The sequence below is a fragment of the Octodon degus genome, unplaced genomic scaffold (genome assembly GCF_000260255.1).
Source record: "Octodon degus isolate 3935 unplaced genomic scaffold, OctDeg1.0 scaffold00033, whole genome shotgun sequence".
Taxonomy (NCBI): Eukaryota; Metazoa; Chordata; class Mammalia; order Rodentia; family Octodontidae; genus Octodon; species Octodon degus.
Window position 1 is genome coordinate 13,002,090 of NW_004524609.1, and position 21,695 is coordinate 13,023,784.

The 21,695-nt window shown below is 47.3% G+C and overlaps 1 protein-coding gene across 9 annotated transcripts in view; it reads left to right on the forward strand.

Moving 5' to 3' along the window:
• Positions 1–21,136, forward strand: part of CUNH17orf80 (chromosome unknown C17orf80 homolog) — a 22,518-nt gene extending 1,382 nt beyond the window's left edge. For 4 of the 9 annotated variants that reach the window (XM_023713987.1, XM_023713988.1, XM_023713989.1 and 1 more), the window contains exons 3-6: positions 2,565–4,078; positions 10,898–11,005; positions 11,545–11,652; positions 17,127–17,765. In XM_023713987.1, coding sequence (XP_023569755.1) covers positions 2,572–4,078; positions 10,898–11,005; positions 11,545–11,652; positions 17,127–17,185 — 1,782 coding nt within the window. In that variant the 5' untranslated portion in view covers positions 2,565–2,571 and the 3' untranslated portion in view covers positions 17,186–17,765. Of the gene's footprint in view, positions 1–2,564; positions 4,079–10,897; positions 11,006–11,544; positions 11,653–13,465; positions 13,744–14,439; positions 15,396–17,126; positions 17,766–20,758 lie in introns of those variants that run through there. The other 5 variants (XM_023713992.1, XM_004630184.2, XM_023713990.1 and 2 more) reach the window with 5 other exon arrangements.
• The last annotated feature ends 559 nt before the right edge of the window (positions 21,137–21,695 follow it).

Genomic DNA, 21,695 nt, shown 5'->3' on the forward strand with positions numbered 1-21,695 from the left:
TTTTTTTTTCCGGGTATGGGTTGGTTGGTTGGGGTGCGGGGCTGCTTTTGTTCATTTAGATTTGTTTTTTCTTGAGGCCTGGTTGTTTTGTTTTGTTTTTTGGCGGAACTGGGAGTTGAACTTAGGTCCTTGCGCTTGCTGAGCTATCTCCCTGGGCCCCTTGAGGCCTGGTCTTACAGAGTTGCCCAACCATGCATGGAACTTGTGATCCTCGCCTCTCAGTTCCTTAATAGTATTATGGGTGTGCCACAGCACCTGGCTAGTTGTGTATATTTTTGTAAATAAGTGGCCCATAGTTCTCATCATAATGTATAGGTGTGCCTCCACGTAGTAATCACTTGTCAGAAAACAGCTTTGTTTTGCACAGTTTCTCTTAGGATGAAGCTGACGGTTTTTGTTTTGTCAGTGAATTCCATGTCTCCTTTTTAACGGTCAGAAGAGTCTCAGTTTTCTGGTACTGTATAGCGACAATATTTGTACCTTTATGGCTAGAGAAAAAACTTACTAAACAAATGCTATGTGTTAGGTAGGCTCAGTGGTAAGTTTTGAGGATATAGCTGTGCACAGAGTAGGTATGTTCCCTGCCCTCCAGAACTTTCTAGAAACGGTAAGAAACACTGATAACTTCTAAGCTTTGGAATTAAACGTTTTCTTTTCCTAACTCTGTGTAGTAACAGAGGTACTAGTGGTGTGTAGCATAAGTGCTTGTATGATACATATTTAGCAAAGATATCAAACTAAAATTTGCTGATTCATTATACTACAAACTATGAATAAAATAGTAGAGACTGTTCCTACATCTAATTGTTTTATGTGTAGATACATACTAATTACTGATACGCAAAATGTTATTAGCAGAGCTTCATCTCTTACACTTACGAGAGTTTTTTATTGTTCTTATGCCCCAGTGGGCATTCCCCCCCCCACCCCGCCCCATGGGTATCTTTATTATCACTTTGGAAACTTGCTCTACTCAGTAATCTTTGTTTTCATTTATCTGTGTATGTATTTGGTATAGGGTCTCGTTACACAGCTCAGAGTTGTAGTGTTCCTCATGTCTCAGCCTCCACAATGTTAGGATTACATGTGTGTGCCAGCATGCCTGGTTTTGGTGGCTGGCATGGCACGCAGTACTGGGAATTGAATGAGTCCTTGCACTTGCCAGGCAGGTGCTTAAACCACCAGGCTAAGTCCATAGCCCTCAGTAATCTTTGGATACTAGTCCCAAGTTTTTCTCTTCACCACACCATCCTTAAATGAAGGGTGTAAGGCTTTTTAAACATGAATATAAGGGCTGGCCAGATAGCTCAATGGATTGAAGCACCTGCTTAGGGAGACACAGGGGTTTGATCCTTGACCTGCTGTGCCACGCCCTTGCAGCACACCGATGGGGAATAAGACAGGGCCTGGTGGAGCGCCAGTAATCCCAGTGCTTCGGAGGCTGAAAAACGAAAGGATCACTACAAGTCAGATCTGCATAGTGAGACTCTGTATTCCTGTACTAAATATATAAAAAAAGAATGGCTATCATCAAAAAGTCCAATAACCACAAGTGCTGGTGAGGATGAGGGGAAATCATCCTCACTGTTGCCCTGTTGGTGGGAGCATCAACTAAGGCAAACACTATGGAAATCAGCGCAGAGAGGCCTTAAAAAAAAAATGAATGTAATTTCCTTATATTCGTGGTCATTAGTTACTTTGTATCAGCAGGACCAGGTACCTGATAAACACAGTGATTTATAATGGCTCATGGGTTCAAGGGTTTCAGCCCATGGTTAGTGGCTCTAAGGCTGGAACACCATGGTGGAAGAGGGGAGTGGCGGAGGGGGGCTCCCCCCATCACGGCAGCCAAAGCAGAGGAGGAGAGGAGGAGAGCAGGCAAGAACGAGAGCAATTCCTTCTGAGAGTGTACCCGAGTGAGCAGCCCCTCCTACTGGGCCGCGTGTCGTAGTAGCCCATCTTGTGATGAATTCATCCACGTGTTGATACACTGACTGAGGTTCACCCCTTTTGATCCAACTGTCTTTTGAAAGCCCTGTCTCTGAAGACGTGAGGCTTCCGGGGACACTTCAGGTCTAGGTGGTAACATCCACCGGATCGCACAGCAAACATTTTATTCCGCATGTTTTTTGGACATCTTTTCCTTCAACCAACCATTAACTTGTTAAAGTCTTTTTTGCTCTTCCTCATTACACTAGAGATATTGAAAACAATGTGGTTGTCTTTTCTGTGACTAGTTTCTAGAAGACTTTACACACCAACTATTAGTAGAACTAGCAACATTTATCTTAATGTGAAGCTATCTGTTGTTTACTACCTCTGTACAAAAAGTGTGGATTAAAACATATTTTAAAATTTCACGGGGCCAGGGAGATGGCTCAGTGGCATAAGCGCTTCCCTGGCAAGCGCAAGGGCCTGAGTTCAATCCCTGGTTCCACCAAAAAAATTACCAAAAAATAAGATTTCACTTAACCTAAGTTGTTTGAAATGAACATAAAGGGTAAGACACATGCATAAAATAATTGGACACATATGTACCAATATCTTACCTTTACCTTTTTCAGGAAGAGGATGAGTGATACTCAGCCCAAAATGGAACTGTGTCCTTATTGTAAGAAGCCATTTAAGCGATTAAAATCCCATTTGCCATACTGTAAGATGATAGGACTCTCCGAACGTACTGACCAGAAAATTGCTCAGTCAAAGCCAGCTACCCATCTACATGCTAAAAAAGTGAAGAGTCTGATCAGAGACTTAACTGAACCTAAAGGGAGAGAGTTTAAGACAAAGAGTGAGGAAAAAAATGCCAAATTGAGACGTCACAAACCAGAACAAACAATTGCCTCCTGTCCACAATCAGCTGTTGGCTTGGAAAGAGCAAGTACAACAAAGGCAGAGAAGGACATCAGGGATCAAACCCAGTTGGCCTTCAAAATGTTAAAATACCCTGAACCAATGATTACTTTCCAAGGAGAAGCTAAAACTCAGTTTTATGCATCAAATGACAATTCTAAGAGAGGACTTGCCAAAGATGTGCCAGTGTCAGAGGAAAAGAAGTATGATCTTTCAGAAACAGAGGGCTTGTTACTGGCTGGCTCAGTGGAACCTTTGTTGAATCAAGATAGAAAATATTCCTCAGCTGTAGCTGTACCTAATAATGTTCAAGCCATGTCTCCAAATTTGAAACTGGACACAGTTGACTCCCAAAGACAGGGGTTTCTAGTAAAATGCCTAGATAAGCCTACTGGTGATAGCCATCAGTCTCCAAGGAATGTCGCCGATAGGGCTCAGAAAGTAACAGTAGCAGTGTTGAGCAAGCAGAGGGATTCCAGAGATAGAGATCGCCCCTCAGGAGTCCTCGCTGGTGTTGAGACTCAGGAAGAGAACTCAGAGTCCCCTGTGTTAGGCCTTCACGCTAGCCCACTGGCTAAAATCCAGGTTGAGAAGAGCAAACAAAACGGCCTTGGCCTTGGAGTCGAGGGCTGTGGGAGCAAAGGAGATGCAGAGTGTGACAGACGTGCAACAGAGATGCGCCAGTGGGATTCTGTCAGCCATAACTCTAAGAACCGCAGCGCTGGTGATTCAGCCACGGAAGAGACACTGAAAGCTGAAGGCCCACTTGTAAATTTGTTCGCTCCACGGGAGGCAGTGTACAGTGAGCCGCCTCCTGTATCGAAGTCACCTACTCCAAGTCTTGCCACTCTGTCTATGAAATCTGTGCAAGAAGCGAAAGCAGACTTCTGCAGTCAAAATCAGGTCTCTGATGTAAAGATAGTAAGGGGAAGTACGGAGCAGGGGCCTACAGAGCCCAAATCTGGCTGCCCGCCCACGGCTCTGCGGTCTGGGGGCCAGCAAGGTGCATATCCTGCCCAGCATCACCTTCCTAAAAGCGCTTTTGTTGATGATTTTGGCGCCACAGACAGAAAGACTCTTCCCAGCGGCATCGGGCTGGAGTGGTTTCCAGAGCTTTATTCTGGCTACCTTGGACTAGGAGTGTTGGCGGGGAAGCCTCAGTACTGGCCTTCAGTTGCCCAGAAGCCTCAGCTCACCAGTCCTCAGTGGGGACATCTCTCACAAGGTAAAGCTGTTTCTCGGGCCCTCTAGCCCATCTGCAGTGCTGTGCGCCTTTGGAATAGGGCCACAATGCTAATATTTTCATTCATTGAGCTTATTCTCATATAGACACTCTGAAAGTCCGTTGGACTTGAAAACGTTACTTCTCGATCAGTAGTTATAATTTAGTAAATGGATATTCAAACTGAAAAGAACAAAAAACTTTCAGTCAGGATCAGATTAGATAGAAAACAGGTTTTTTGCTTTTTTTTTTTTTTTAATGTATGTAGTAGAAGGTCTTCAGGGTTTCACTATACAGAGCAGACTCATGATCCTTCTGTTTTCAGCCTCCCAAGGGCTGGGATTACAGGTGCACAGCACCACGCCCAGTCTCATTTGCCGTCAGCCCGCCCCGGGGGTGGGGCCAGCATGGCAGGCTGGGATGGAACTCCCAGTCCTGTGTCTGCCTAACCAGGCACTGTAATCCACTGAGCTATCTGGCCAGCCCAGTTCTTCATTTATGCTAAAAAGCAACACCTAGAAATTCAGAGTAGCAGAGAGAAGGTGCAAGGGGAAGCTATTTATGGAGCTGGGGATAAGTTGGAGTTAAAACTGGCCAGCTAAAAATCATAGTCAAGACAGGTGGAATTAGAGCCTGAAGAGATAAACCAGAAGAAGTCAAAGACCAGCACTGTAAAAATACAGGATGTGGCAAAAAGGATCTCGAAGTTTGCAGTTGAAGAACTAGGTCACAGAGATTAGGACCCAAGAACAGAGCCAGAGATCGAGCCTTGAGACATGAAAGTAGGTAAGAAGGACTTAGAAGAGGCTGAGTGTTGAAGCTGATCTCCCTTGTCAGTCTGTCTTCAGAAGCTTCTTACATGCTGCCGGCTGATAGCTCAAGCGAGTGGGCGAAAGAGGAGCCAGAAAGGTCCTGGCAGGCTTTCCAAGTGCAGCACTCTCACTTTTTTCTGCTGAGTCCTGTCTTTAGTTACTGAATTTCCGATCTAGGTACACAAAGTACATAAAGCTTCATCCATCTGCTCACCAGGAGGCGGGGGCTGTGCGGGTTCACTTCTTTTGAAGACTCAGTGGGGACATAAATAGCACCTTTATCTTTCTTTTTGAGACAGGGTCTCCTACACAGTTCAGGCTGGCCTTGAGCTTTGTACCTGGTCTCGCAGTGACCCTCCTGCCTCTGCCTCTGCAGTGCTGGGATTATAGGCATGTGCTACCCTGCCTGGCTACCTTTGTCTTTCTTGTGCAGTGGTCTTTGTTACTTTTGGGCTCATTTTGACAGGACACCTATAGCAACTCAGAATTAATTTGCTCCTGAAAATCTGCTATTATGTCTTCCTATAAGAAGTTTTTCCTTTTTTTTTTTTTTTTTTTTTTTCAGAACAGGGGATTGAACTCAGACCTTTGTGCTTGCCAGGGAAGTGCTTCTTCTACTGAGCCATCTTCCCAGCCCCAAGTTTTTCCTTTTTTGATATATTTTGCGGATCACATGTGGTATGATCACACATTCCTTGAGGCCATTTGTCTGGTCTCGAAAGCATTTTCCCCCTCTTCTAATTGCCCTCTCAACCCCAGCTCAGTGCTGGGAATTGAACCTAGAGCCTTGGGGTTGAGCTACAAACCAACCTGTTAATATTTTTTGAGATATGATCTTGCTAAGTTGCCCAGGCTGGCCTCCTGTTGTTTTGGGGTTTTTTTTGTTTGTTTGTTTGTTTGTTTGGGTTTTTTTGGCAGAACCGGAGATTGAACTAAGGCCCTTGCGCTTGCCAGGGAAGCACTTACTCCACTGAGACATCTCCCTGGCCCCCTCTTTTTTTTTTTTTTTTAATTTGTGTGTGTGTGTGTGTGTGGCCGGCTCAGCCCATCAGGGGGCGGGGCTGGCTGGTATGTGGTGCTGGAGGATTGAACCGCGGTCCCTGTGCTTTAGCTAAGCTTGTTCTAAGTAGGTGCTTTAGACCACTGAGCCATCTCACCAGCCCCCCCCCCTTTTTTTTTAGACAAGGTTTCACCATGCAGTTCAGGCTGGCCTTGATCTCACTTTGTAGCCCAGGATGACCTTGAACTCACAGCAGGTTTTCTGCCTCAGCCTCCCCTGTGCTGGGATTATAGGTGTGTGCTACCACATAGGCGCCTTCTAATTTTTTTTTTTTTTTTACTTTATTTTGTAAGACAAGGCTTCACTAGGTTGCCTGGGGTGGCCTTGCTTTAGATTCCAGAGTAGCTAAGGCAGAGTAGAAGGGCTGGTGATATAGGGCAGTAACAGGACATTCGCCAGGCCATGCCTGCAATCCTGCATACTTCATCAAAAAGCATTTCTTTGGTATTATAATTATCCATCACTTGTTCCTTTTTGTTTATTTGATTTTTTGTTTGGTGCTAGGGATTGAACTCAGGCCTTCATGTGTGCTAAGTGTGTAGTCCAATACACACTCCACCCCACCCACTGTAACTATTCGTTTCTAGTGGCTTTCCGTACAGTATATATTAAGGAAAGAACACTGCTAGGTAGAGCTACTTTCTGTGTTCCCTGTGCAGTTTTCAGAGTGCTTCCATCTCTGTTTTACAAATAATAAAGCCGGCACAGAGAGTGTAAATGGCTTGTCCAAAATCACATTGCCAGGAAGAGTAGAGCTGTAAGTAGAGCTTAGTCTCCTGGGGCCTGGCTTGTCCCTTTTCAACTAACCCAGATGGTGGAAGTGCACCATGAGAATAGGGCGCTGTGTGAGAGGAACCTGAGCCTCAGACGTCTCAGGTGACTTGTTCAGATTTATGCAGTATGTGACAGGAGTCAAATCCAGGCCCAGCCAAGTGTGGTGGTGGGGCACACTCAACGTTATTCCAGCTGAGATAGGAGGATCACTGTGAGTGAGTTCAAGGCCAGCCTGGACTATATAAAGCCGGAACTACTTGTCTCAAAAAAAAAAAAAACTGCCTCAAAAAGACCAAAAACCATGCCCACCCTGCTCTTCTGACTGATCTTTAAGCTCTACTGTGGAGTAGTTAGTGATTGTTATCTTATTTGATAGGTTATTAGTCAATTTATTTCACCTTAATGGATCCCAAGATAACAGTAATAAAAAAGTGATACAGTAACTTACAACATCAAGTCACCAATCTCAGGAGGTAGAATATGGGAAACAAATAGAATTTTGCCTTCAAGAAAGACTAATTCCTAGCAAGTGTGGTGGCATGTACCTGTAATCCCAGCGCTCAGGAGGCTGAGGCAGGAGTTAAAGGCCCACCTGAACTACATAGAGCCTGTACTGCTTGTCTCAAAAAGATAGTGGCTGGGGGCCGGGGAGATGGCTCAGTGGAATAAGCGCTTCCCTGGCAAGCGCAAGGGTCTTGAGTTCAATCCCCAGTTCTGCCAAAAAAAAGATAGTGACTAGAAACTGTTCGGTTCTTTAGGTGCTTAGAGTCTCTATGTAGTATTGTGAGTAGAGGGCTACTTCTGTGTCATTCAGGTCTGGTCATCAGAGTATTAGAAGCTGGATCCAGGGTTAATGTAGAGACTTCTAGGCCATGAGTGAATGAACAGAAGCTGGCTGGAACCTGTGTGCCTCAGCAGGTTGTTTCTGTGGTTGAAAACTAAACTGTTCGCTGTCACTGCCCAAGGATATCTTTGGCTGGCAAAGAATCAGCGGGGCCACCTCAATCTGTAAGAATTGAGAACTAGGCTGGGGAGGTAGCTCGAGTCTGAGCGCCTGTCTGGCAAGCAGAAGGCACACATTCAGTCCCTGGCACCACAGGTGGTGTGGGCTCTAGATACCTGAGCGCGTGCTGCTGGCCACCAAAACCAAGCATAGTGGTGCACACCTGTAATCTCAGCGCTGGGGAGGCTGAGACAGGAGGATCACTACGAAGCTGCGGTTAGACCTTGTACCAAATAAATAAATAAATACTTTTTAAAAAGAATTCAAAAGTAGTGTCCTTATCTCCTCAAAACTTTTTTTTAAATCTTTTTTTTTCTTTTACATGTGGCAAGTTCAGCCTGCCCTGGTGGCATGGCTGGCCCAGCATGTGGTGCATGGGATTGAACCATGGTCCCTAAGCTTGCTTAAGCTTGCCTAAGCAGGCACTTTAGACTACTGAGCTATCTCACCAGCCCTTCCTCAAAACTCTATAGAGCAAGGATAGCTCAGTGGCTTAAGTACCTGCATGGAAAACACAAGCTCCTGAATTTGATCCCTGGTATCAAAAAAACCCACATTATTTTCCCTAAAAATAGCAACCTCCAATGTCTGCAGATTAAAGTTGAACTTTCATGGAGTCTTACACAGAAGAGCACAGGCTGTGCCCTCTCGCTTAGACAGCTTTCATCAGCCCCTTGTCCCCCTCCTCTCAGGAGGCTGACGCATGCTTTGCATGTGTCAAGACAGCTGGTGAGCAGCAGTCTTTGAGTTTACTGTCCAGCTCATGCTTCAGACTTGCCTAGTCTGCTCAGGTCGACCTTATGCCAGTCATGGGAGATCGGTGTTAGGTCCTCTCGTGGGTGAGGACCCCAGGCTTCAGAGAGGAAAGATAACTTTGTGGCATCACTTGTGGCTAGCAGTTCCATTTCCTTTTAAGGGGAGCTCTATGCCTGCTTAGACAAGGACAAGGACCACGCACGGTTCCATCCCCACCACCACGTGCTGCACCGGCCCCGCCCCCTGGGGTGGGTTGAGCCGGCCAACAGTCCAGCCATAGTGGTACACACCTGTGATCCCAGCACTGGGGAGGCTGAAAACAGGAGGATCGCTATGAGTCTGATCTATGTAGTGAGAGCCTGTAGACCCTGTACTAAATACATTTAAAAAATAGTAAGTATCTAGAGAGTGAATGTTCTTAGCAGTAGAGGGCAGCATTCATTGTGCAAGTGCATCTGTCAGGGCCCTCGTGGCCTTGAAACATCCAGGGCCAGCTTTGGGAACTCAGGTGTAAAGGAGGCGTGTGTCCTTGCTCTCCAGGTCTGGGCAGTGAATTTCCATCCTCAGCCGCACCCAAAAATCAATGAATTTTGTATGGTGCATTTTAAAGATTACAAGTCATGCCCCCGAGACTGATTCCAGCCTCAGGTCCAGGACTTGCTTTTTAGACAGCCCCTGGATGCTTCTGAAGCGCTGCATTTGAGAAGACCGGTGCAGGGACTGATAGTGAAGCGGGCGCCTCAGGCCCAGCAGGGTATAGTTCCCAGCAAATGGAGGGGAGAAAGGCCAAGAAATAGCTCAGTAGAAGCTGCTGTTTGATGCTCCAGTGAGACTTGTCAGTAGGGTGAGCAGGTGTATGCCAGAAATGTGAATGTGAGCTTTGTACGCCAGGGTAAAGGAGGAGTCAGGTTGTACATTTGGGATTCCGACTAGACAGGACACACAAGAGAAAGTTCAGAGGTTGCGTGGGAATGCAGTGGTGGTGAAGAATGGAGCCATTGTCTGAAGGTTGAACCCTGAAGGAGGGATCAGGATATGAGGGTAGTGTTGCTGGCAGGTGAAAAGGCAGTGCAGATGAGGGAGCAGAGGCCAGGCGACGATGCTGTCGTGGGCCTGGGTGGCAGACAAGAAAACCATGGAAACAGGTGCTGCAGGCCTGTGGGAACTCCCCGCCTCCTGTGTGAGCCTAGGTCCAGGACATGTGCATAGTTTGCCTGAACCCATTGGCGGGAATGAATGAGCGTAGTAGTTGACTGAAGGAAGATGGCATGTTGGAGGAGCCCTGTGGCTCTGACACCAGTTAAGGCGCTTGCACGGTTGCAGGTTTCATGAGGTTACACTTTCAGCTGATCAGAACCCACCCTTCAACTTGCAGGGGCTGATCTGTGTAGCTTTTTAGAAATCTATATAGTTTATTATTTAATATGAAGATCGTTTGGTTAGTGTTTTATGTCCACAGCAACTTGTCACACCTGCTAAACCTGTCAGTAATTGCTCAAGTTGTCCTGTTCGCCAACAAGCCAAACCAGTACCAGGGCACCATTGGTGATGGAGCTTACTTGTCTGTATTAAACATTGAAAACATAACTAGAGATTGAGTTCAGGGCCTTCACACTGAGCTACACTTCCCAGGTCTTGTTAATGTTTTTTTTTTTACTGTGAGACACAGATTATTGTCTGGGCTACGCTTGAACTTGATATTCTCTCATCTTAGTCACCCGGAGTGCTGGGATTACAAGTATGCACCGTCAGACTTGGCTAACAATTTGCTCTTAGGCTTGGGTTCCATCTATTCAACAAATATGTTTTTGGCCCTGGGGAGATAGCTCAGGAGAATAAGCACTTGCCAGGTAAACACAGGGTCCTGAGTTCAATCCCCAGTACCGCAAAAAAAAAAAAAAAAAGATTTTTTTTTTTCTAAATTTTATTTATAAACAGCAATGAGACAGTTTCAAATCAAATCAGAAGTATAGATTCAACAAATAACACACCGCATATATTCTTCTTAGTGAAAAGATATGTTTTTAAGAATCAAAAATCTGAAAAACTTGTGCTCCTGGGCATTTCAGATGAGGGGTGTTGAATGTGAAGGTATGAAGTCATGGTCTTTGCTAAAATGTTTTGCAGCTGGTGGAGCTTACGTGTAATTCATTTGGGTAAGCCTGTGCACACAAACCAGATGATGTGGACAGTGTGTTCATTGATCAGAAATAAATATTTATTGAGTCCTGATTGCCAAGGGCTCTCTCAGTCAAACTTTTTTTAACCTGGAATGGATTTAACTGTCAACACTTACTTAAAATTCAATGCAGAGATCGTTAATCCACCCATTTAGAAGTGGAAACCTTCTGTACCGAATGTTGGGGAAGGGGGTGAATTTATGTGAATGTCACAGTGACCTCTGTTTGGAACCTTAGTTCCTTTGTTGGAAAGAAGTTCAGCTGATCTAAGGAGTTTGGAGCCCCCGACCAGACTCGCACCCTCCAGCTTCCCTCTGATGAAGCTCTTGGGAGCTGTGCACAAAGGTGAGCTGGAGCTCCTGACCGTGGGGCTCTGTTGCCGACTGCAGGCCTTCGGAGAAGCTTCTCCTACCATAGGCTGCTGAGAGTGAGGAGCAGGAAGGAAAGAATGATGGTTTTGTCTTGGTTTTTTGCATTTTGTAATCAGACATCATTAAAAGCACCAAAGCTGATAGAGCAGCGTCTACCATTTGTTGGATAAGTTTCCTCTTCTGATCCCTACCCACTTGTCCCCAGCCTCTCCTGCCCGTACTGATAGAGCCTCTTCCTGCGGCCAGGCGGATGCCAAACCTCAGTAACCAATTGTGTTAGTCTGTACCCCACCAAAGATTTTAACCCACCTCCCAAATACGAGGATAAGTAATTTGAATTTGATAATGTCTTCTGGATTTTAGCTGTTCCATCTGCCTAAAATGTATCTCTCGGGTATGTGTGTGTAAATTCCGAGTTAGAATTCCATCACCCAGGCTCAGTGGGACGATGCAGGGGATGGCCGTACTCCATCCGGGTCAGTGTAACACTTAGACGCGTTTCTTTTGGGGCAGGCTGGGTCCGGTGCAACACCACCATAAAGAAGAGCGGAGTTGGCAGCGTCACGATGCTCTTCGCTGGATACTTCATGCTGTGCTGCAGCTGGAGCTTCCGGCATCTGAGTAAGCCTTTCTACGACTTTAACCTAAATTACAGGTCACCTCCCGTTGCAGCAGCTCCCAGGGATTACCAGAACGGCTTTTCAGACTGGTTTTCCAGTGTCTGACCTGACTAATGAGTGAATTACTACCTGGGACTCTGGGAGTTTTAGTAGAGGTTTTGTTTATAATAGCCTTCGGAGGATTTGAGAATGTCTATTTTCTCCTGTCTGCTGCTTCCCTGCCAGAGGAACGGTGCTCTCCTTGGTCCCCTCGAACTTAATTTTAGTAGTACAGCTGAACAGCTTTGCATCACAGGAGAGGTGGAAGGGAACACTGTTGCTACTCATTGATGTGCTGACGCTTACGGCTCCGAATCCACTTCTGACAGTTCGAAGCAAGCCCCTCCTAATTACGAGAGTCAGCTTGTACCAGATCTTAACCAGAAGGAAAAATGCCTCGGTTTAATTTTTAGTTCAAGATAATGTTTAAATATTCTATTACAAAAATGTATCTATTTTTTTTTTTTTTAAGTAGTCTATAGGGAGCTGTCAAAAAATTGTATGTCTTCCATTTTTCTGATTTTTAGCTTTGGGGGTGCTGTCGATCAAACTGAGATCACACTGAGCTACATCCTACTTTGAGACAGTCTTGGCAGGTTCCCCAAGCTGAACTCGAACTTGCAGTGCTTCTGCGTCCACCTCTCCAGGCGCTAACATTACAGGCACATGCCACCCTTTCCACAGTGCAGAAAGGAAAAAACATTTAGACATTTTCAGATTAAAAGTTTCGGGGCAAAAGGCTAATATAACCTTGAACAGTAAAAGCCAACGTGCTGCTTAGGCAAGTGCAGGGACAGGGATTTGGATTCAGTGCTGGCACCACGTGGTGCGCTGACCTGGCCTCCCAGGTGTGCAGAGCTGGCCACAGGCCAGGTGTGGTGGCACACACCTGTAATCCAGCGCCGGGAGACTGAGGTCACTACACGTCAGAGCTGCGTACTGAGACCCTGTACCAGATGCATAAAACAACTTTTTAAAAGCCAATATAATTTATAAACTGGAGAAAAGTCTTTACAAGAGATGAGTCGGGTGTGGTGGTACACACCTATAGTCCCAGCATCTGGGAGGCAGAGGCAGGAGGATTGCTGCAAGATTAGGGCCATCCTTGGCTACATAGTGAGTTCACAGTTAGTCTGAACTACATGGCGAGACCCTGTCTCAAAAAAACAAAACAGTAAGATTGGATACTTTCGGCTAGACTCATGCCAGGTGAATAGAAGGGCAGGTCACCCACCGGGAATGGACATCAGTACCCCCTATATTCTGAGTTTTAAGGCATAGCGGCCAGCTCTTCTGTAAGACACCTCGCCTTTGGTGAAATTGGAAACCCTACGTGGAGAGGCCGAAAGGCAAGATTCATTTCTCCTGAAGAAAATGGTTTTTCTTAGGGTCGTACCACTCCAAAAGTGATTATGTGGCTGATAGTATTTTTTTAAAGTAGGCATTTGGTAGACATTGCATTTTTCACCTCTCTAATTCACAACTGAAGTGAAGTAAAAAATTTTTGTGCCTAAGACTGTTTCTGAATTACAAAACAGGAACATACTGGTTGGGGCAGGGGGTCAGCACTGAGTACTGCCTAGCATGTGTGCCTGAGGCCCAGGGTTCAATCCTCAGCACCACCAGGAAAAATAAAATTGCCAGATCTTGAAACTTCTAGATAGTTCCCCCAAATCAGTGAAACGAGCATAAGAAAGTGATCTGTATGGGGAAGGTAGGAACGGGCAGCACAAGTGGCCCTTGGGATCCTTACATTGATCTCTGTTTGTCCAAAGAGCTGCATCGCTGGCATAAGTAATACTGACCTGGACACCACTCAAAGCTCTGGACGCACAAGGGCAGCACGGTGGAGAGACAGCAGCTCTGCAGGTTGAGCAGTTTATGTTTGTACTGGGGCAGGGCATGTACAGAATAAACAGCGGGAATCTAAACCAGTTACACAGAAAGTAATTTTTTTAAGGTGGACAGACCTGGGTCTGTGTAGGTATTTATTTGGCTTGCTCTCAAAAGTGAACAATAGGCCGGATATGGTGGTGCACGCCTGTAATGCGAGCACTTGGGAGGCTGAGGCAGGAGGACTGTTGTGAGTTCCAACCAGCCTGGGCTACAAAGTGAGCTCAAGGCCAGCCTGAGCTGCATAGCAAGACCCTGTCCCAGAAGGACCCCCACCACTGCCAAAAAAAAAAGAAAGTGACTCCTAATCATTAGAAAACTTTGTTTAATCATAAAATTGTTCAAGGAGATACAATGATAACGTGTGACATTTAAAAACCATTTCTTGGGGCCGGGGAGATGGCTCAGTGGAATAAGTGTTTCCCTGGCAAGTGCAAGGGGCTGAGTTCAATCCCTGGTTCTGCAAAAAATAAAAATAAAAACTGTTTCTTGGGGCCAGGGAGATGGCTCAGTGGAATAAGCACTTCCCTGGAAAGCGCACGGACCTGAGTTCAATCCCCGGTTCCACCAAAAAAAAAAATTTCTCTTTTTTTTTTTTTTGTGGTACCAGGGATTGAACTGAGGACCTTGTGCTTGCCAGGCACACACTTAACCCTACTGAGCTATCTCCCTGGCCCTAAAAACTGTTTCTTAACATTCATGAAAACTGGTAACTTTAAGTCTTCTCCCTAAATTGTTTCTAAAGCCTGGTGTTTGGCCATTGGCACACATGAGGTCGTGGATTACACAGATACTCATGCGGGCTAGCTCCCAGCTGGCAGAGAAGGAGCTTACCTGAGGCCTTTCTTCTCTTAAGCACATGCTGACAGGGGTGAGAAACAAAGCAAAGGCTGAGGGCCAGGTGGCAGAGGAGTCTGCAGAAACCCTTGCAAACATTTCTACACGTTTTTCTACACTTGTTAAAATGAAATAGCACATTGGACCGAATGTTAAGGCACCTTACATCTTCATTGAGCATAACAGTGGACACGTGGTTTGTGTTTATCATCTCTTCCTGAAAACGTCAGAATCCCGCTCCATCCCTTCCCTGGAATGTTCCTGAATGACAGGACTTCTTCTCATTGGCTGGCTTGGGATCATGCATTTTCTGGCCTCTTTCTCCTATGAAAGTATTTGTTGTCTTTCAGATTTTTTAACTTTGGTCTTGGCCCCCCAAAGAATAACGTGGACGCTTCCAAGAAAGCTTTGAGGAGCTTTTCCAGGTAGTGTGGGTGGACGGGATTCTCAGAATACATTTCCAACAGAGCTTGGTTACGCATCACCCTCACAGGGCACATGTCCCAAGTGTCTCTGTCGCTCCTCCTTGTGCCTAAACACAGAGCTCACCCTCAGCCCCTGCGCCTCCTTCCGAGCCACCAGGAAATGATGCATTGCTTCCTCCTGTCCTTAGAGCGCGGGATGCTGGGTCTGCTGGCTCTGCCTTACATAGGCCCGCTCCCCTCCCTGCTCTAAGTAGCCTTAGTGGGAGTAGCAACTGCAGCAGATTCTCAGGGCTGAGGAAAAGGGACTCAGAAGTATGCACCTCAGCAGGAAACTCCCTGTGCGAAGAGTCAGAGAAAAGACTACTGCATTTACTTGGTTTAATTTTACTGAGAATGTTGTTGGATAGGTACCCCAAAATTTTTTTTTTCCCCAAAGGGCTTCCTGCCCATTTTCTGTGAAGCACTTTTAAGTTGTGTTCGGCCTGCCCTGCCCTGACAGGAAAGATGGAACCTCTGCTGTTTGCACTGGGTGACATCCCCAGCACTTTTTTAAATTTTTGAGGCAGAGTTGCACTAGTTGGCTAGGTTGTGAACCTCCTGCCTCAGCTCCCCACAGGATGGGTGACAGGCATGTAGCACCAGCTGGGCTGGGTGCCTCCCTCAAAATGAGACACATAGGGATTCTTTCCAGACCTCTCCATCTGTCTTCCAGGGCAGAAGTTCTCAGGGCAGGAGTGAGGATGACCTCTGGACACATCCTCTTTCCCGGCAGTGGATAACTGCAGCCCACGGGCCAAACCCTGCCCCTCTGCCTGCAGTAGATACAGCCTCGTTGGAACGCATCTCCTTTGGAGAAGTGTCTTCTGTGACTTCCACACCACAGTAACAGAGTTGAATAGTAGGCAAAGAGACCATGTGCCTTAAAAAAGAAATACCAACTCTGCTCCTTTGCAGAGAAGCTGTACTGACGCTTGCCCTAGAGGAATGGACCAGCCTGGGTTGGGTTAGGGTGAGGAAGAAATGGCTTAGGAAACAGCTAAGTAGAAGCCTTTCTTGACTTGCCCTGTTTACTGTGATGTATCGGTGATTTGTGTTGCCCCTGAGCTGCCCCTAACAGGTAAGTACAGAGATAGCACAAAGGGGTAACTTGACCTACCCCTGTCTTTATTAAGAAATTTATATCCTAGCTGGATGTGTGGTGCATACCTATAATCCCGACACCCAGGGTGCTAAGGCAGGAGGATTGGTACAGGTTCAAGGCCAGCCTGGGTTACATAGCAAGACTCTGTCTCTAAAACCTTTAGTGTAAATAAATATCACCTGTAATCAGAAAGCTAAAACATAATGGAAAAACCCCTGGGCCTGGGAGATGGCTCAGTAGAATGCACACCTCCCTGGCAAGTGCAAGGTCCTGAGTTCAATCCCCGCTTCCACACACAAAAAAAAGAGAAAAACCCCTAATCACAGTAAATATCCTGTACCCCTGAAAATTCGTTCCTTGAGGAATAGGATTACTTAAGTGATCCACCAGTCTCTAAAGGGCTATCATATTTCCAAGTTAAGAAAAAGTGAGAACCTAAGAAGAGGGAGTTTGGGGGGAGTTTCTCAGGAGACTCAGACAAAGGACCATAAGATCAAGGCCAGCCTCGGCAACTCAGTTGAGACCCTGTCCCGAAAGGGAGTGGGGCCAGGCAGGGTGGCACATGTCTGTAACAGGGAGACTGAGGCCAGAGGATCATTGCAAATTTGAGGCCAGCCTGGGCTACAAAGTGAGCTCAGGGCCAGCCTGCACTACATAGACCCTGTCTCATCTCAAAAAAGATTATCGGAAGGAGTTGGAACAATAGCTCAGTGCTCCAACTTCAGTCCCCATTACCACCCCTCAATCATGAAGGAGTACGCCTGTCGTCTCCAGCTTGCAGTGTGGGTGGAAGCTTGCCTCTGAAGTACCTCCTGTTCATCTGTGCAGACATTGCAAGTCACTTGCATACCAGCCCCAGGCATGTTCTGCTTCGTGGAGGAGCACCTTTATCCAGAAAGCCCAGAGGGTCTTCTGCACCCTGGCGTGGGGACAGTAGCTGTGCTGGCTGCAGAGGCCAGTGTGCCTGGGGCGTCAGGCACCCGGCAGTGCAGCTGCTCTTCAGGACAGGGAGAGGAATGCCTGTAACGTGATTTGCCTTTTAAACAGTCTTAATTTTCCCCCAAGAGCGTGCTCTGTCTCTTCTGTGGCGTTGGTGGGCACTTCCTCGGGCAGGCAGCAATGGTAAGATTTTGCTTGCAGGGCGGCAGCTTGAACTCCTCAGCAAGTCTTCCAGCGGTGAGCCTAGAAACTCAGCATGAGCCCCTGCAGCAGTCCAGCCCACCACCCGGTGACCTGTGGGAGAGTCACGACAGTCCTCAGGCCGTCTCTGTCCAGAACAAGATTGGTGCCGAGAGCTAGAAATATTCTAGGTGGCTGAGGCAGGAGCATGTCCAAGTTTGAGCCCACCCTGGCGACTTGGCCAGACGGTGTTGCAGAAAGGACCGAGGATGTAGCTCAGTGCGAAGGCCTAGTGAAGGCAGCACGCTGTCGCCCACAGCCAGCACTGCTGTTGAAGGGTGCGCGCTGTGCTGCCTGCTATGGCTTCATCCTAAGCAGTACTTGACATTCAGAGGTGACAGGGCTGGGGAGACAGCTCGGGCACAAGTGACTGCATGGCGCAGGCCTTAATCCCAGCTCCTTGGAAGTGGAGGCAGTGATTATAAAATCAAGACCAGTTTGTGCAGCTTTTTACCCTGTCTCGAAATAAGATGTAAAAAGACGGGGCTACAGCTCCGAGGGTATAGCTCAGTGCTTAGTGTGCAGGCGGGCTAGGATCCCATCTCTACCAAAGAAAGAAAATGAAGCTCGTTTTGTTTTATTACCATCCACAGGCTATTCTAGACTATGGAATCACTCTTCATAATAAAAGTATTTTAAAAAATAAAAATACTCTCTGAGCTGTTCGTTTGCCTCTTCTAGCCCTCACCGGTGAAGTGGGGGCTGTCCCCGGGCAGGTTACCAGACCTGCCTCCGTCCACACTGCAGGTAGAGCGGCATCACACCCAGCTTGCAGAGACCTGGTGCATGTTTTCATGCCGCTCTTCTGCATCCGGGGAGAGCGGCGGCCCCGCTGCTGTCTGCACTGCGTCCAGCTCACGCTGGGCTGCTCGGTGTGCGCTCTGGTATGATCTGTGGCACAGCCCTGTGACTTGCGGCTCGAGGAGGGTAAGTGATCTGCCCACCCAGCAAGGCGCCCTTGTCGCGTGGCAGCCCAGGAGGGTTTTAGCAGCCGTCAGGCTCCCGAGTCTGTCCGGCTCTGCATCTTTCACAAGGCCTCAGCCCTGACCTTCAGCCTGCCAAGGTAAGCACTCATCCTGCCGCGTTCGTGTTGCTCTTTTTCTTTCCATGTCTTCCCAAATCACCTGAGCTACCACAGTCCTTTCCTGTGGACTAAATGAACGTCAGTGTTTGCTTGCTTGCTTTTTTTTTTTTGTGCGAAACCAGGGATTGAACTCCGGCCCTTGCGCTTGCCAGGGCTCCCTGGCCCCTCCTTTTTACTTTTGGTACCAGAAATTGAACTCGGGACCTTGTGTTTGCCAGGCAGGTGCTTGTACCACTGAGCTGTGTCCCCTGATGTGTTTCACAGCAGTTCCATAGTTATATTAAGCATTCTGCATCACTCCTCACCTCTCCTGAGAAGCGTTTTTTGGTCCATCTACTACCCCACGATTCCCCATATAATAAGGCACAGGACATGTTCTCACATTTGCATAAACCAAGCAGGGAAGTGGCTGCTCTGCCAGAGAAGCCGTTTGGTTTGCTTGCCAGTCTGCGGCTGCACTTGCCGAGCGTGGATCTGTGAAGAGTGAGAGTCGCGGTGTATTGGCCGCACGCTGGGCTTTTACTTTCTGTGCGCATGATCCATTTTGGAGGCTAGCTCCTGCACGGTTCCTGCCTCTGGTCTTGCGTCCTCCGTGACTTCACCTGCAGATCAAAGGAACTCAATCTGCTGTGCAGCAGGCTGCCCCTGTTCCTCGTGTCCTAGTGAGGCTGCCCGTGGGCTCGCTCTGGGATGTTGCAAGCAGAAGTCGCTGGCGTGGTGAGGGACCTCCTCTAGGAGACGAGCCCCACGTGGCTGGGCCTCACCAGGTGGGCAGGCCTGTGCTTCAACATTGCCAGAGAAAGCTAGGGGGTGATTACTGTGAAAGAAAAGTCCAGGGTCTCAGGAACTAGGGGAGACAGTGGGCTTTCTGCAGGGTGTAATGGCTCTCAACCTTCTCATAAATGAAGGGTGTTTGGGCCTAAAAAGACCTTGAAGTTCAAGCCCAGCTGCAGAGAGCAAGGCCCTTTCAGAAGCCCTAAAGTCAAAGGCCAGGGAAGCCGGGGGCTGGCCTCTGAGCTGTTGTCCTTGTCTTTTTGGCACCATAGGGGAATCAAAGCCCAGGGCAATTTAGAGGCACAAAGGTGTGATAAAAACATTTGCTTGTTGTTCTTCCTGATAGACCAGAAAATAGAAAAAAAAAAAAGAAAATTGGACACTATCTTCCTTATCAAACTATCCCCTGTAATCTAACTTAGAGAATTGATAGGAAGCAAAAGGACGTTTATTCATTTTTAACCATTTACCAGTCCAGTTATTTAAATACAGGATTTTAAATTTGCATGTTTTAATTTTTTATGATAGGAAATATAAAAACTTAAATTTCAAAAATAAATGTCAATACAAGAATCAACATTGAAATGACACCTGCCCAAGTGACCCTCAGAGTACACTGTTAGGTAGTGAAACAGTTTTGTAGCGGGGCGTGGTGGTGCACACCTGTAATGTCAGCACTCGAGAGGCTGGGGCGGGAAGATTGCTGCAAGTTTGGGGCCAGCCTGAGCTGCAGAGCAAAACCGTGTCTGAAAAAGACCACACACACACACACACACACACACACACACACACACACACACACACGGAACAGTCTTACATGGCAGAAGGTGCCACTGGGTTATTCAGACTCGCATATTTCAGTACCAGTAGATGTCCCCTCCTTCATTCATAGTTTCTACTCCCCTTATTCCCTCATTTGTGGTACTGCAGAACTCTCAGCCCTTTTTATTCTGCGGCCAAACGGGGCTCCTCTGATGTGGAGAAGATCAGGGCCGGGGCTTACGAATTTCTGCAGGAGGAGCTGATCCCATCCCGTTTCTTGTTGACAAGCTACAGATGAAGTCTGTAGTCTCAAACCTGTAGTCTCAAACCAGGTCCTCAAATGCCATTTTAATTGCTGAAAAAAACACCTTTGCTAGAAGAAATGGGCTCATAGCCAGGTGTGGTGCTGCACACATGTCGTCCTGCTACTGGCATGGTGAGACAGCTGGATCTCGGGTTCAAGGCCAGCCCTTGCAGCATCTCAAACTGAAGGAAGGGCTGAGGATGTAGCTCAGTGTTCCCTGGGTTCACTCCCCAGTATGGGCGGGGGCGGGGTGGTAAGTGGGCTGATACATTCCCCAGTTAGCACTGAGAGAACACAGTTTTCTATCAGATGACCCACAGAGAATCTCCAGGGTCTCGGGAGCTTCCTTGAGCCACACTGTGTTTGATTTCTGTCAATCTTAAAAGCATAGCAGCAGTTCCTTAGAACGTGGGCTCAGCAAACTTCGTAGAAGACCAAGTGGTTTGAGTTCAATCTCCGGTTCTGCAAAAAAAAAGACCAAATGGTTGACATTTCAGACTGCAGGTCAGCTGTCTGGAGTAGCCCCTCACCCTGTCAGTGTAAGCTCCGTAACAGTCATCGGCAGTGCATATGTGGTCTTATATTAGTCCATCTTCTGTTTCTACAGCAGAACACCTGAGGCTGGGTGATATAAAGAAATAAGGTTTATTTAACCTCTTACTTTTAAAGGCTGAAGTCCAGGATGAAGTGGCTAGGATGGCTTTGCTTCTGCTGAAGGCTTCAGGCTTCTCCATGCATGGTGAAGAAGCAGAAGAGCAAGTTGGTGAATGTGCAGAAAGGTCCGATGGTAAAAAAGGAAGCAAGCTGAACTCTCAAGGAATAGGAGCTCCCCGCTGGGCCAGCATTAATCTGTTCTGCTCCTTGGCCAGATCCAGGCCCCTTCCACTCGGCCCCACTTCCGGCCCTGCTCTGTTGAGGAATTCCAGCCTTCACCTGAGTTTTGGTGGGGACAGTCCATGTCTCAGCCATCTTAGGTTGTGTGTAAATGGTGCGCATTGCCCTGTTCCAGTAATCTTCCAAGCCGTGGAACGGTAATTTTCACGTATCATGAAACATTCTGATTTTACCCCCAATATTTTGAGCAGTGTGGTTTGTTTTGGTTTTCGAGTCAAGGTCTCGCTAACTTGCTGGGGCTGGCCTTGAACTCAGGGTGCTGGGTTTGCAGAGTCCCCCACCCCCACCCCCCCACCCCGCGTAGCTTCTCCCAACCATTTCAGAAAGAATCCTTATCTCTTGCCTACTGAATGAGAAGCAGTTGGCTGCACTGAACCTGCACACAGCTGCTGACCCTGACAGCTTCTTACTGATGCTGGCTACTAATGTTCTGGCTTAGCTTCTTTGACAAAATACACCCTGTACTTTTCAGCTAAGAAAAGGAAAACCTCAGGGAAAGCTCCTACTGCAAGATCACTGAGGTGGGAGGAACTCCGGCAGGCGCCTCCCATACACACACATAACGTGCACCATGACAGGGTCTCAAAAGAGTGAGAGCAGGGTGAGTGTGGAGTGAAGAGCAGAAAACGCCTGGGCACCCCACTTGTCTGTGCTCAACTCTGCACAACTCAGGTGGAATGGAAGATCCATCTTGGGACTAGGGACAGTGGGG